We start from the raw sequence: 16,257 nt of genomic DNA, 5'->3' as shown, positions 1-16,257 counted from the left end.
GGTTTTCATTATCTCTCTAACAAATATTTTTCTCTCTTTACAACTTGTGTCACACAGGTATCTCCTTTTCTTGCCACAAAATATTTATGTGGTCTTGCTGCCATAGCTCTGGTAATCAGAAGCAGCATCAATGTCCACTTGAGAAAATAGTAAAAGTCTAAATAATCGTTTTATGTTTAACTTATGAGCTGTAAAAAATATTTAACATGGCATCTGCTTCAATAGCTAAATTGGTTTGGAGTTTAAGTAACTCTAGATGCAGCTTCACTCTTTAAGCGCCCCTGCTTAAGCAGCAGTTAGCATAATTCTAGCTGATTGTCCAAACTGAGATCAGTCAGACTCCTCCACATTAAAGAAACTGAAACGTCTCTTATTCAATAATTACAACTCAACAATAATAATAATAATATTGTCTTAAAATCTGGTTGTTACAATCATATATAGTCCTTCATGGATCATATGAGAAAAGGTTCACGTTGTTCCCCAGTTGAAGGATGCATACACTCATGCAGTCATCCGTCAGACACAGTTGCAGGCGTCACATTTGTCCAATGTCTTGTTTTTTGTGGACATGTGACATTAGTCCCGCTGTGAGACCAACACTCCTACCCCCTGGGACTGAGCTGGAGGTCTTCTGGGGTCACAACCTTCCCACTACCCCTCTGGGCTTCCCAGAGTTCCCCAGACCCAAGTGGACACCGGGGGCAACTCAGCCTGGGAATTAGACACAGGCCAGATCTGCAGCATAACGAGAAGTCAGCAGAGAGAAAATCTTATGCTGGTTGATACCACACATGGAGAAAGACTGACGGAGATGTACAGCAGGTTTCCCTAGCCTCTCAGTGCCCTCTGGGTCAAGCAGTTTGGGAGAACTGCTGGGCTCCTTGTGTACACGTGGACGGGTGTGTCATAGCCAGTGACGTTAGTGGGACGTTTCGGTTGTGTGCTGATGTTATCGAGGCCTGCAAAGGACTGTATTAAAATCTAATAAACTTAATAGTAAAATCATAGAATATATAACCATCACAATGTTCACTGTCTGTATATTTAGGGCTTTACAACCCTGCATCATGAGTTTTGAATATCATTTGAGTCATAACTCAGTTTATTTGCTTTAGTTTTGTGATACAAAAAGATCCCTCACAAACTCAGAGCTCAATTCACATCTTCCCGTTTATTCACACAAGTGGGCCATTTGAGTACGTGTGGAGACACATTCACAGTGGAACAGTACCGCCTATTCTGACACACTAAACCCATTCTCCTCTGCTGTCTTTGACAATGCAGAGTACTAGTGACGGCATCCATCGCTTTCCTTGTATTGTCCCACGCAGGGGCAGAGGGGCCGCAGCTGCTTTGCACACAAGGCAGCTATATGATTGAAGATAATATCTATATGTAGATTATTTATACATCTGTGATAGAAATGTTAACTTCAGAGGAGGATGTTGAAGAGTTACTACATGGATCTGCTGCTCCACTTAACATTACAGTTTTATGTTTAAACCAGCCGCCTGCATGAAAACCTTTGTGCACTCATTCCTAGTATGGGTGTCTCTTTTTCAGTGAAAATCACTAAACCCTAATATGAACAATAGCTTTAGCACAAATTCAGCACAGCATGGATAGACAGTTCATAGACGTAGATATGGAGGGAACATTTGATCTTCAGGGTTCATCACAACATGTTTGTGTTTCACAAAGTGACCAAAGCAGCAGATTATTTAAACCTAGAGAAATAGGATATAAGCTTATAGATTTCCCAGACATTAAATATATGAAAATATGAGATAAAACAGATACATGTATACAATATGTCTACTAAAAGTATATTTCAACAATTACATCTGTTGCAATATTTTTAATTCCCCTAAATATGTATGGTCTGTGCATTGATATGACTTTCTAATCTGAAAAGTGTGGACTGCTTTTGCATTCAGACTGTCTGAGCCAGTACCTTAGAACCACCTTCCACTTCACTGCTAGCCTTTTGGGATATGTCTTTGCTAGCTTTGTACATCTAGATACTGAGATTTTCTGCACATTCTTCTTAGCTCAAACTCAGTTATGTTGGATGCTGAGTGTCTGTGAACAAGAAGAAGTTTCATTTCTTGCCAATAATTTCTTAATTGAATTTAGGTCTTTACTTTGACTGGACCAATCTAACACGTGAATATGTTTTGATCTTAACCTTCCATTGTAACTGTGGGTGTATATTTTGGGTTGTTGTCCTGCTAGAAGGTCAAACTCAATCCCACTCTCAAGTCTTTTGCAGCCTCTAACAGGTTTTCTTCCATAATTTGTTTAACTCCATCCCCTATCCCATTAATTCTGACCCGCTTCCCTGTCCCTACAGAAGGAAATCATCCCACAGCATGATGCTGCTACCATCGTGCTTTACAGGGTGAGATGCTCATGGTTAGTCTTTAGAATGTATTGTGTTTAAGCGAAAAAGTAAAATTTTGGTCATATCTGACCAAAGCACCTTCTTAAAGATGTGTTTTTTGTGTGTTGAATTGCTTTTAGCAAAGTTTTATGGTTATCTTTCAAAAGTGGCCTTTTTTCTTGCAACTGTTCTATAAAGGCCAAATCAGTTATGAGCATATAAAATAATCATCTAGATTCTCCCTCCTGATCTGTGGATCTCTGCAACTTCTTCACAGTTACCATGAGCATCTTGGCTTCTTTGATTGAAGCACTCCTTGCCTGGCCTGCCAGTCTAGTTGGACCCTCTCCAGTATTGGATAATAAATTGAAAAGTACATTGCTTAAAGCTTCTGATGTGTTTTATAACTTAAACCTGCTTTAACCCTTTCCACAATTATATCCCTGACCTGTCTGCTGTATTACTTGGTCTTCATGAAGCTGTTTGTTCAGTAATGGTCTCTAACAAACCTCATAGGCCTCATAGAACAGCTGGATTTATATTAAATTAAATTAGAGCCAAACTCTATTTACTAATTAGGTGACGCAGAGCCGACTCTAGCCATTTTGGTTCCCAAAGCAAAGTGGGGTCGTAAAACCACAGTCGCTATGGAAGATTTAACCATGCGAACAAGCTATCCCAGCTTTAATGTGTCATGGTGAGATAAATATTGATGGTTCCAGCCTGTGTTCCTGGGGTAAACATTTACCATCAAATATATTTTATTTCACAGTATTTTAAATACTATTAGAAGGTTGTCAGATAGTTTTTAAATATATATAGTTAGTTTTCTGAAATGGAGTACATTGGACATGGTCAAACATGTGGAAAAACTTTATCAAATTAAAACAAATAGAATCCATGTAGAAACAACAGTTCAAATTGTTTGAATAAGAAATTATTTAGTTGAGATTATGGATTTATAAAGTAAGGGAAGTTGTAATAGGCAAGACAAGGCAAGTTTATTTTTATAGCACATTTCAGCAACAAGGCAATTCAAAGTGCTTTGCATGCTGAAAAAAGTACTTTGCTGTGACAAAAGACATAAAAATGTCCATTGCAGTGGCATGATAAAGAAAAGTAAAAAAAGTTGAACTACAGACTACAATACACTTATAGAGGTACGCAGCAGCACAAACCTGACCAAGAGGGAGATGTTCCTAACAAACAATATAAACAGCAGCTCTGTTCTTCATCAGCAAAAAGACACTGTGAAATAATTTAATTTGCATCTAATTTCTGAAGGATATTTAAATGGGGGCACAAGGATATCATTGTTCACTATTTCTTCAAAGCTTCATTAGCCTATTCTATAAGCATTAGGAACGTGAAAAGTAAACACTCAGATTATTTTGTGAAATAAAGTCATTTTAAAAATCTTTTTGAGTCTTTGCAGCAGAGCTCTTAAGCAGTTGGTCCCCTGGGCAACCGCCAATGTGGCCTATTCCAAAACCCAGCCCCGAGGTGACTTCTGACGTCAGGTTGTACTTTGATTTTATTTAGGGGCACCAGAGTAAAAGGGGATAAAAACAAATGCACATCACAGTTTTCAGATAATTTGTTTTGGCAAAACGTTGTAAAACCATGTACTGTAATTATGCGCCGCGGTGCTGGTCCATCACATAAAGCCCCGATAAACTACAGTGTAGTTTGTGGCTGGAATATAAATCAATGTGAAAACGTTCAAGGGGTGTGATTACTTTTGTGAGACAGAGTGTCACTCTTTAAGTCTGGTGGTCATACATACTTTATACATGAAAACAATTTTATTTCTAGGAACAACTTTTGTTCCATGATATCAGCATCCATCAGTAACGGATGAGATAAAGCAATAGCTTCACTGATGGAAAATACTTGTTTCTATTCCCTATAAAACAGGCAAGCATCCATTTCCTTTCGAAAAGAAAAGGAAAGAAATAAAAAAAATCCAAATGAACGTACATAAGACTTTCCTCTTAGCTGTGGAGGAAAAAGATTTTATGTTTCTAGTGAAATTGCGCAAACAGAAATCCCAGCTCTGCGAATGAGTGCGCACATTGTTGTCAGTCTGATGAAAGTCAGACAACAAAAAAAAAGGAGGAGGAGTTAAACGGGACTGTTGTGAGTAGAAGAGAAGGAGGAGGAGATCGGTCATTCAGTGGAAGAAGGGAGTGCTTGCTGACAGATCGGAATAGCAGGAGTTTGACTTTAGAGAGAAACGTGAGGAAGAATATCATTTTCAACGGATCTTAGGCTAAAAAAAGAACAGCTTTTCTATTTTCCCTGGTTGGATTATCCTGGAGCTCTGATGCTGTCCCCGGATCATGAAAGAAACGCTAGCCATGAAGTTCGCCTGGAAAACTAAAATGGTAAAAAAAGAAAAAACTAATAGTTTTTCAGTCTGCACTGTATTATTTGTGGTTCAGAAAGCACTGGGAGAATATGGTTAGGTTAAAGAGTTGGTGGTTGAGGGGAGGAGGGGAGGGGGGTGTATTATGCTTGGGAAAGCTGTGGATAACGGGGGAACAAGAAAGAGGAGGGGAAGAGGGGAAAATTGGGGGCAACAGCTGAACACTTCTGTTTTTCTTGTGCTTTAAACCCAGTTTAACCCACATAGAGCTGCTGCGTAACGATGAGGCGCAGACTTTGGATAAGGGACCTGGGAGACAGTATAAAATCCTCGATCTGTCTGCTGACGCCTCCCTGATGATGGATATGAAAACTTTTGTTTGGGGATCCACAGTGTGACAGAGAAAGGGAACAATTGGCGCAGCCCCCAGGGGCCAAAGCAGTGTCTCCACAGGTCCCAGCTGCGTCCTGGAAAGAATAACATGTTGCAGATCAGCGCCACAGATTTAACACAACTGTTCTTTTATTGTGGGTATTGTTAAAAACCATCTGATAATACTGGATAGGGGTGTTTAAGAAGAGATGCTTCTGTGTGCTTCTCAGTACTCTGCAGCATTCGTGCATCTTATGTGGAAAGATCCAGGTTAAAGGGATAGATCAGAATATTTAAAACGAGGTTCTGTCAATCGGTTATAAGCAGCTAATATCTTACCTGCAGTAGATAATTCCCTTGGTTTATTCAATTTGTATAAATCCAGCTTTGTTGGACCTGGACGCTGAGGAAAACAACTAGTTTGAAAATGACTAAGACCAAATTGAATGTTTAAACGTTTAAAACAACTGCAAAAACATTGTAGGAGTTTATGCTATTGCATTTTTTATGAACCTTGTCACATTTGCATTTAACGTATAGAGAAGCCAATGCATTTTTATACTGGAAATGGAGGTTGGAGGTGGTGCACAATCAGTAAAGTTCCTGTGTGAAACACCTACTGAATATGAAGAATGTAAAGTGTTTCCAGTCAGAGTACCTTTTTTTAAATTGAATTTTACACTGAATCACTTCTCTATCAGGGAGTTACTCTGCCCGGAAATGCATTATATATTCTGTTGTTGTTGCATGTTACATAAAGGAAAATCTTTTGTGGCACACAGTGTACAGCATCTAACATGGCGGCCGTGCATATAAATGTAAAGAAAGTTGCAGATATGAGCTATTTATTAGCACTCCTAACAGTTTGCATTTCATTAAGCCAGATGCACACATATCTATTTGTCAACTCATTCCTTTAGTGTTTAAATGCATAAAATAGAGACAAACGTATTACTTTTAGCTTGCACTTTTAATACACTAAAGCAAATATCAGGCCCTGCTGGCTTTATGACTTTCCACTGGAAAGTGCTCAAGTCAAGCTCAGATCCAATCTCCAACTTCAGAGACAAATGTAATCCACTATGATACAAAAATGAGGTTGCCCGGAGAGTTATCAGCTGCAACCGAGATAGTAACTGCTTATAACCTCTTAACAAGAACCTCACTTCAAAAATCATGAACTATCCTTCTTTACTAGTATAGAGCTCATCCCCTGTTGTGTTTGATAACCTGCAGCCTCTGTAAACTCCACTTACACCGTCGCTGTTGTTGAAATAACTTCCCATGTAAATGGAAATGCTTTGGTTTCCATTTGCATGCAAACTCCAGGAATGCTGTCCCAAAATAAGCTCTCAGAACTTGTTGCTCGAAACACATCAAAATCTGCAGCAAAATCTGCAACAAAATCTGCAGCACAACAGACAGTGTGTATGCAGGACTGTGAGCTCAGCAGCACGGAAACCTCCCGCTATTGTTTTTGGAGTGTGTGGACTGCATGATTCACCCACTGATGTATTTATCTGTCTCTGCGCCAGTCGGCCGGACAGCCGGGAGCGGGTCAGGACAGTCACAGGGGGACCTGCTGTCCCCCATCAGATGAGATGGAGAGTGTGTGTTTTCTTGCTGAAATCATTTGTACTCTTTCTCTTGTCTTTTTTTTTTTTGTGAGTTACTGCATTTTTGCTTTCACATCCCATGCTTCTGTTCAAACCCAAACACGGCTCAGTCATGGCTGAGTACCGCTGGCCTCTTAGACCAACCATTGAGCCTGTTAATGGCGATGTTGACCCTTGATCTGTTTCCTGGCGGGCCCTCTGTTTGGGGAGTAGAAGTGGACTTTGTCACTGAGCTGTATAAATAAGAATGGGAATGATCTTGGCTAGCATTGTCCAAAAAAGTGCTGCAAGCTTGTTGTTTATGTTTGGCCAGTTCTTCTGCTTCTCTGCCAGCCCTGCCTCTGTTTTTGTCTCCGTATGCTGATGCCTCAGCAGATCTCTCTGAGCAGGAGTTTTGCATTATGACTCGGATCTGCTCGCTCTGTTTGTTTATGCACTCTGCTGTTTGGAAGTAATTTACATCCAGAAACAGACTTATCAGTCTTTGGTTAAACGATCAGGACAAATATATTTAGTTATATTTGCTCTCACTTTCTGCACACATTTGCAATCATTCTCCTTCAAGCCCCGACAAACAGACAACTGTATCGACAAAGAGAAAAATTGACGATCTAGGTGTTTGTTCAGGAGATTTTATTCGTTTAGCCGGTGATCTTCTGTCTCTCTGAACTCTGGAAAAGCAGTCCAAACCAGATTTCAACTCCAGAGACAGGCTGTGAAAGAGATGGATGTGGAATAAAAGAGGGAGTAAAGAAAGAGAAAGGGAGGTCTGGCTGGCTAGCTATAGCACTTGTGGGGGTTGGGGGATTGTGGTCCTTTTTCTGATGTTTTCCTGCACTCCTCTCTCTCTACTTTATTTTACTTTGTGCTGTGGTTGTGTTTTTGTGTTCAACCTTCTGCTTTTTTTTCTTGCACCACTCTCTGAAAGTCAATTCCTGTTTTATAAAGTTATTGTAATGACACTTGTGCAAGTCAGCTCTGCAGCCCACAGCTGCTTACTGGAAGCTGTAAAACCTCCTAATCCTCAACATGAGTTCCCTCCTCTCCTGCAGAGGTTAAATAATATTTTTCCTCTTCTTTTCAGAGTTCGGTGCAGGACTGGGGGGAGGAAGTCGAGGAAGGAGCCATCTACAACGTGACACTAAAGAGGGTTCAGATTCAGCAGGCGGCCAATAAGGGAGCAAGATGGCTGGGGGTGAGTCTGACATGAAGAGGTGCATCTGGTCAGACTTTTCCAGCAGTTGGTCTATTCGCCTCCACCAGTTCATACCCCTGTTTCATCCCCTCTTTCATTTCACACTCAAATCAGTTTAATTATTTTGGTATTTTTAAAGAATTATGAAAAAATCATAAACTGCTCATACCTCACATATAACTCATATAACTAAATTGTATATAATTTTTCTCTAGATTTTACATTACAGCATATTTGCATTTTATTGTGGTTCTGATTTCCACAAAAAAGAGCGTATGACCCATTTTCCATTTATTTTGGTTCTTCCTGTTTGGGCCAGTGGGCTCTTATGAAATAAACGAGATTATGGCCTGTGATCAAATCATAATAACTCTGAGTGACCTTCTGCTAATACATATTATATAATGGAGTCATATAACCACATTTCCTTACAATAAAAAAACAAGTAGATCATAGGTCAAGGGTAAGGCAAGGCAAGTTTATTTCTATGGCACATTTCAGTAACAAGACAATTCAGAGAGCTTTACATGATAAAAACATAAGAAAAGAAAACAAATTATACATTGCACTGGCATAAAAAAGGCAGGTAATGAATAGTTGGATCTCAGACTCAAAATTTATGATGTGAGTTAATATCAGTTACTAGTTTAAATAAAACAATCAATGCAACTCTAAACAAATGGGTTTTTACCCTTAATTTAAAAGAAGTAGGGGTTTCAATGTTTTTGCAGTTTTCTGGGAGTTTGTTGCAGATAGGCAGGACATAAGAACTGACTGCTGCTTCTCTATGTTTGGTTCTGGTTCTGGGGATGCAGATTAAAATTGAAACAGAGGAACTGAGTGGTCTGGAAGGCTGATACACTAACAACAAATCTTCAATGTATTTTGGTGCTAAGTCATTCAGTGATTTATGAACTAACATAGGTGTTTTGATGTCTATTCTCTGAGGTACAGGGAGCCAGTCCAAGGACTTTAGAAATGAATTGATATGCTCTACGCAGCAGCGTTCTAGATCCGCTGCAGCTCTCTGATTGACGTGTTAGGCAGAACTTTTGCTGTACTCAATTCGACTAAAGATAAACGCATAGATACATTTCTTGAGTTCCTGCTGGGACATTAGTCCTTTAATCATGGAAATGATCTTCAGGTGATATAAGGCCGGTGATTGTGAAAGCGAGCCCAAAACAATCCCAAGCAGACACATGAACTCCACTTTTTTTTCCTTCCCAGCGTTCTGCTGCAAAAATGAAAAACCCTGATTGTTTTCGTGTACGAATGGTTTGTTGAAGCTATCTGCTAAGTTTAAATCCAGACAGCCTCGACCCATGTTCCTTGTTTAAAGCAACCTTTGGTGGGCCAACACCATGTATTGTCCTCCACCCGCACTGCTATTGTTTTAACATTTTAAGGCTGCTTAACTTAGGCAACACTTTTCAGCAGCTGGCCAAAAAAAAAACTGTTTCACTTGACCTGGACTGTTTCACCAGAGCATGTGATTTCCTGACTTTTCCAGCTGCTAGTGAAGCAGCTTGTTTCCCTGCATGGGGAACCGCATTGTATGAAATGGTGGTACGGATGAAAACAGAACATTAAACACTTTTCCAGAGAATACGAGGCATTACTGTTTCCTCTGCTGTTATGTTCCGCATATTAAGACATTGTGCACTGTATTATTAAGCTGTACAGAGGGCCAAATTTAAGGCATTAGTCGGTTTTATACGTTTTCACAGAGTTTCTGTTCGAGATAAATCAGAGCCTTGTATCTTGGCTTGTCTGTGTTTTTGTACAGGGCTTGGTGGGAACTGGTAAGCTGCACAATAACATAAAAGCCCTGTGGCTATAAGGGCCTATTGATGTATTGACAGTGGGGTGAGGCGCCAACTGTGCTACAGCTAATTAAAACAAAGTGGGTGTTTTAAACCGTTCCAACTACTGATCAGTGAAAACAAGAGAAAATTCCAGCGGACACATTGGTGCATTCCCTGGAAATGGTTGATTGTCAGAGAAGAAAAGCAGTTATAATTAGTTCTGTTGTATTTCCAGGATTTTAAAGATGCAAATGCTGTTCATTTTCATGGACAACATTTTTTGTGTGTGTGACGTAGATGTGACTCACCTCACAGAGATAGCAATCTTACTTGTTATGTGAGTTGGCTCTTATCAGAGGGGAGTGGTGGGAGAAGTTTGCTCTGCTGCTGTCCTCTGTGTCTGAAGGGCCGGTGGAGGAGGGGCTTCGCTGTGATTAAAAGCAGATTGGAGCGTTTCCTGTTGCAGCGTGCTAACTTCTCCAAGGTCCTTCAGTCTTTTACTGCCTGTTTTTTCCAGGCATTTCACTCGATTTCCCTTTAGACACAATAGTCAGACAAATCTGAAAAAATTGGGATTAAAAATAGGTCACGGTTGTCATTGCTGTTTCCTCCTTATTCTTTGGTTATCAATGATGGATTCATTTTATCTCAGACTATAATTCATAAACTGTCATCTTGTTAACATATTAAATTTATAATTTATTGTTTTGCTATGTACTAACGATATATAGGGTAGTGAAATCACTTTTTCTTTTTTTCTTTCGTCTAATTTATTTAATTTTGTATTTAATGACGCAGCAGCCGTATTGGATTTTGAGGCCAGGGTTGGTGAGAAAGCTCCAACTTTCCAACTCAAATCCTTAGGGCACATTCGCACCTTGAATTCTCTTATTTACATATCTAAGCAGGATTGGAAATACGCTGATAAAATTATAAATGTAAAATGTTAGCAGAAACTATCGGCGTATTAATCCTAAGTATATAGTTCTGCATACATTTTTATTTGATTTTGCCAGATTTATTCACAGGTGTGACAAGCTATAAAAAAACAGCCTCCCCCGACTGCGTAATGGAACAGGAAAGAATACGACACTCTTAAATGTTGAGACAGGAATGTTAAAAGGAAATACAAGAAATAAATAAGCTTAGGGGAAAAAGGGTGAGAAGAAGACAGAGGATGAGAATGACACACAAACAAAAAACTTACAGGTTCTAATACTGAAAGAAAAACTAGTATAAAAAGAATTACACACACTTATATAGGGGCAGGTGATTGGGACTTAGCAAGAAGAAACACATTTTCTGTGTTTTCCTACAGAAAATATTAAATGTCTAAAGTGACATTTTTCTGATATTCATGTTCCATCTGAGGCCAAACAAAAAAGAAGCAGGTAGCAGGTGTTTGACTCTCTGGTACAACAGTGTAAAGGTATGTTTGTTTGTGTTTAGGCGGAGGGCGATCGGCTGCCCCCGGGCCACACGGTGAGCCAGCTGGAGACCTGCAAAATCCGCAGTATTCGAGCGGGGACTCTGGAGCGCCTGGTCGAAACGTTATTGACGGCTTTTGGAGACAACGACCAGACCTACACCTCCATCTTCCTCTCCACCTACAGAGCCTTTGCCAGCACCCAGACTGTACTGCATCTGCTGCTAAACAGGTGGGCTGGATAAAAAAGGTTTTGTTTATTCCATCTAAAGATTAAAGAACATGAGATACCGAGTGTAACTGGCGGTGAATTTACACCCAGTTTGTTTTCCTTATCTCTGGCAGGTATGGGAGTGTGGAGGAAAACGAGCAGGACGCGTCTGAAAGCAATGAAGCAATCAGAAAGTAAGACAGTTTTAAACACCTTAATCACTTCCTACTGCGTTCCATCTGAGCTCCTGTTTACATTACTGACTGATCACACTTGTCCATCCGTCTGTGCCTGTTGTCCCAACAGTGCTCTAGCTTCTATCCTGCGTGCCTGGTTGGATCAGTGTCCTGAGGACTTCCAGGAGCCTCCAGATTACCTCTGCCTCCACAGGCTGATGGACTACCTGCGCAAAGCTCTGCCAGGTTCAGAGGCTCTTAGACGCGCTGAAGGTCTGCTGGAGCAGCTGCACAGTCAGGCCAACATGGATGAAACAGATGGTAGTGTTTGTTTGTTTGTTTTTTTAATAATTTTATATGTATTCCCTATTATTCCTCATTTATTTTGAGTCTAATAGTTTCTTTCCTTTGCTATTAGTTGGTTTCCATGGAAACGGTTCTTTCTGCCTAGGAGAGGAAGAGGAAGTAGAAATTGAGGTCCAGGAGGACATCCTGTCATTTGAGGCTGACCTGGTGGCCGAGCAGCTGACCTACATGGATGCGGTAAGAGGATGGAAATGAAATGGAAACTGAAGGAAAAATGTTGTACATCCCTGTAACGCTTTCTGCCGAAATGTCACCACAACTGTTACCACCATTAGACCACAGCATTTGGGTCTGAAGCCGGGATGTTTTCTGAAAAGCCCTGGATCTCATGTTTCAAACATTTGCTTAAAAATAAGCAGGCTTGTTAGTATTTGCTAATTGCTCCTGGTTTTTTCCCCAGGTCGAAGAAGCTCGTCTTATTAAGGAGATTTGAAATGTTTTATGAAACCAAACAATAATTCCTATTGTCTAGTTCTTCTTTTGAAGCACATGACAAAAAAAAATAGAAGATTAAAAAGCTTAACAGGAAGAAAATTTTGTTTTTTTTTTTAAGTTACAAAAGAAGAAATCTGTTAACTTTTTAGACCACCTTACTAACTTTTTTTCTCCTTCCAAGGTGTTAGAACTACTTTCAATCTTTTAAGATCTTGCACAATTTTGTAGTTTTTCTTTGCATTCTGGCTCCTTTTTCACTCATTCCCCCACCAATAATTGTACACCTTATCTTAGCAAGCAAAAGTAAATAAATAAAAACTTTAGAAATTGTTTAAAGCTTTTGCAGAGACTTATATAATCTTACCTGCACAGTTTGTAGATGCAGCAGTTGAGCTGTTAGAGCCTCAATTATCATTTGCAAACATTTAGAACCTAATTTGTGTTCAAATTTATTGTGAAATTTCACATAATTAAAATGAATTATGTATTTTAGGTTTTATTCTCTTGAGCAGAATCAAGAAAACAGTTTGTAAAATTATTCTTTTATAATCGAGGAAAGACGAAACCTTGAGGTTCAGGAGTGTAACTCTGATGAAACTGTAAGATCTAAATAAAGGAATCTATGACGATTACTTTTGGGTGAAACTGAGTGAAGCTAGCTTTACTTAGTGGAGGGAAACTATCAAACAGATTGAACAGAAACCCAGATTCAGTTAGATAAAAAAAAGCCAAATTGTTGTCATGATTTCAGTTTTTCTGCTAATGACAAAAATAACCAGGTAAAAACATCAGACACATTTTTTGTTTAATTCACATTTATTCAAAACTCCATCCAAGGTAGAGAACTTGTACATGTCATATATCATACTTAAAATGATGCTGCTGATGAAAATTCAGCTACTTGTTGGCTGAACTAGGCGCCTAATGTTTCAGAATCCTAACAACACCTCTGGCTATAATTCTCATCAGTTTTTGTATCTTTTCTGTCCAGCTGTTGTTTAAGAAGGTCGTCCCCCACCACTGCCTGGGCTCCATCTGGTCCCAGAGGGACAAGAAGGACAGCAAGTACAGCGCTCCCACTATCCGTGCAACAATCACCCAGTTCAACGCCGTCGCCGCCTGCGTGATGAACACCGTGCTGAAGCACAGACAACTCAGACCACACGTCAGGGCGAGGGTCATCCAGCGCTGGATAGACATTGCTCAGGTTAGGAAAAGACCAAAAATCACAGATGTAGATTAAATCTGCTAAAGAGAGCCAGGTTGTGACTGTTTTTGTTTGGTTTCTTGGAGCAGGAGTGCAGGATACGCAAAAACTTCTCATCATTGAGAGCAATTGTGTCGGCACTGCAGTCCAATCCTTTGTACAGATTGAAAAGAGTGTGGGCATGTGTGCACAAGTAAGCCTACAATCTCTCCAGTATGAACATAATCTCAGCTAGTTTTGATATAAAAATCTGTCTTTGGCAGACGTTTCTGGAAGCAAATTGCTGTCTAATTTGCACTTGTACTTTAGTACCTGTTTCTAATCTCATTTGCTGACATGGGCCTGTGTTTGATGCAGAGACAGCATACAGACATTTGAGGAGCTCTCAGATATTTTCTCTGACCACAATAACTACCTGACCAGCAGAGAGCTGCTCATGAGGGTAAGTTAGATTTAGACTGCCTCTTACTGACCCAATCTGCAAATCCCAAAATGCATTCCTTCTTTCAGTGGTGTCAAACTTTAGGTTTTTGGTTCATCCATAGGAAGGTACTTCAAAGTTTGCCAGTCTGGAGAGCTGTGCCAAAGACCACCAGAAACGCACCCACAAGAGACTGCAGCTGCAGAAAGAAATGGTGAGAGAGTCTCTGGTGAACATTAGAAAAAAACTACCAGACAGATGTTTTTTTTTTTCTTTTTAAGGGGGCTGACATGGACAAAATTGCCAACAACACATTCCTCCTGAGCAATGTAGTGAAAGGACAAATCTTGCCTCTCCAGGATGTTGAAGCCACATACTTAGCTTTGTTTATTCAATGCACTGTGTGCTATACGCACATTAAACCGAGCTGTAATTTACAGGCCTGCCTCGCCATCTGTCAACAGCACAATGTACATTAAAGCTGCATGCAGCAAAATCAAGCATTTGCACTTCCAACGGCATCAGGAAGAGCTAAGAATGAAGGGTTTTGTCTAACACCCCACAAACGCAGAGAGTGTGTTTAAGCCTTCTAAAAATATCTGGTCCTCTTGGTGTTGCTATAAGTTGTTGCAGTGATGTAGCAAGGTCCGAATGTTAAATATTAAGCAGAGGCCAGTATAAGAGTCTCAAAATATGAGTTACATTATCCTATCAGTAAGTTTAATCTCCTTAAGAGCCTATCAAAGAACCGAGCCTAGAAGAAACCCTTAAAGTGATCAAATAACTGTTTCTGCACAGGGAGCGATGCAAGGAACAATACCGTATTTGGGGACGTTTCTCACTGACCTGACCATGTTGGATACAGCCCTTCCAGACTTTGTGGAGGTAAAAGGAAATGCACCTGCTGTTTTTTTCCCGTTTGTATTGTAATATTTGAGAGCATGATTCTGAGTGCGCAGAGCCTTGCAGATGTGGGAGTTTGTCTGTGTAACTGCTGTCTCAAACTGAGGTGTTGAGTTTCTGTGAGGAATTCTGTTGGTCCATTTCTGGAACAGTCCACCTAATGTTGTTTGTCTAAGCAGCTGCTGCTATGTGATGTCCTGGGGTCTGACTGCATGCTCTTTGTGTCTGCAGGGTGGTCTGATCAACTTTGAGAAGAGACGCAGGGTGAGGGATTCTCCTGTTTGTTTAATGACTTGCAGGACCCAAATGGCCTGTTTGATATGAAGCATTTTTCTGTCTCTAATGACTGTCCTTCTGTTTCTGCAGGAGTTTGAGGTGATCGCTCAGATCAAGCTGCTCCAGTCGGCCTGTAACAGCTACTGCCTGACTGCAGACCCAGCTTTCCTTTGCTGGTTTAAGAACCAACCTCAGCTCAGTGAGGAGGAGAGGTAATGCTGCTTTTCTCTCGCTGTAACTTATCTCCTAATTGTACCGCTGTATGTTAAGTACTGAGCAAATGAGTGCACAAGTTATGGTCTGTTGGATCTATTGTCCAAACACAAAAACACAAGAGAAGCTTATTTCTCCTTGCTCTCTGCCATGTCTGTACTCCCCAATGAGCTATTGTGCTTGCTGTTTTTGCCTTTATTTTGCCCTCACTCCCTCATAGTGCATATGGCTTAATAAAATGTTATGATATCAAAGGTTTATTGCTGTTGTTCTGTCTTGCAGCTACACTTTGTCCTGTGAGATTGAAGGCCTCGGCGACAGCAGCCCGACTTTAACCAAACCTCGAAAAAGCATGGTGAAGAGACTCAGCCTGTGAGTGCACAACAGATGAATGACTTGAGAAAGGTTTGACGTTTTTACAGTCAAATCTCCTCTTTGTACTAACGTATAACTTCTCCCCTCCATTGCGCAGACTGTTTCTTGGACCAGACAACAACACAGCCAGTTCACCAGTCAGAGAGACGCCACGCTCGCCTCCTACTGGCAGCTCAGGGGACAGCATGGACTCAGTCAGCGTGTCGTCCAACGACTCCAGCAGTCCATCGGACAACGAGGGGCTCGCCACTCCAACTCACAACTCCGAGTCCAATCAAAATAAGGTGGGTTACAACCGAGCTGGTTGTTTAATATCATAAATCTACCGACAGTCTTCTTCAGTTTTCTCAAATAAAAACTAAAAAGATCCATATAACAAATTATAGATTTACAATAATGGTTCAACGTAAAGGATTACACAGTAATGATGCCATATGCCAAAAAAAAAAAAAAAAGTAATTTTAAACAAATATCACCAATTATTGTTAAATACATTTTTCATA

The 16,257-nt window shown here is 40.3% G+C and overlaps 1 protein-coding gene across 2 annotated transcripts in view; it reads left to right on the top strand.

The window, feature by feature from the left end:
* The window catches only part of rgl1 (ral guanine nucleotide dissociation stimulator-like 1), a 31,938-nt gene that overhangs the window by 12,275 nt on the left and 3,406 nt on the right, over positions 1–16,257 (top strand). Inside the window, exons 1-15 of one of the 2 annotated variants that reach the window (XM_047374599.1) lie at positions 4,566–4,773; positions 7,827–7,937; positions 11,195–11,403; positions 11,517–11,576; positions 11,689–11,879; positions 11,977–12,101; positions 13,351–13,566; positions 13,656–13,759; positions 13,924–14,008; positions 14,112–14,201; positions 14,786–14,872; positions 15,122–15,154; positions 15,257–15,378; positions 15,662–15,751; positions 15,852–16,038. In XM_047374599.1, the coding sequence (XP_047230555.1) occupies positions 4,729–4,773; positions 7,827–7,937; positions 11,195–11,403; positions 11,517–11,576; positions 11,689–11,879; positions 11,977–12,101; positions 13,351–13,566; positions 13,656–13,759; positions 13,924–14,008; positions 14,112–14,201; positions 14,786–14,872; positions 15,122–15,154; positions 15,257–15,378; positions 15,662–15,751; positions 15,852–16,038 (1,755 nt within the window). In that variant the 5' untranslated portion in view covers positions 4,566–4,728. Of the gene's footprint in view, positions 1–4,565; positions 4,774–7,826; positions 7,938–11,194; positions 11,404–11,516; positions 11,577–11,688; positions 11,880–11,976; positions 12,102–13,350; positions 13,567–13,655; positions 13,760–13,923; positions 14,009–14,111; positions 14,202–14,785; positions 14,873–15,121; positions 15,155–15,256; positions 15,379–15,661; positions 15,752–15,851; positions 16,039–16,257 lie in introns of those variants that run through there. The other variant, XM_047374598.1, reaches the window with a different exon arrangement.

This window comes from Girardinichthys multiradiatus, chromosome 9 (assembly GCF_021462225.1).
Source record: "Girardinichthys multiradiatus isolate DD_20200921_A chromosome 9, DD_fGirMul_XY1, whole genome shotgun sequence".
NCBI classification, from domain to species: domain Eukaryota; kingdom Metazoa; phylum Chordata; class Actinopteri; order Cyprinodontiformes; family Goodeidae; genus Girardinichthys; species Girardinichthys multiradiatus.
This window is presented reverse-complemented; position numbering and strand designations above follow the sequence as displayed.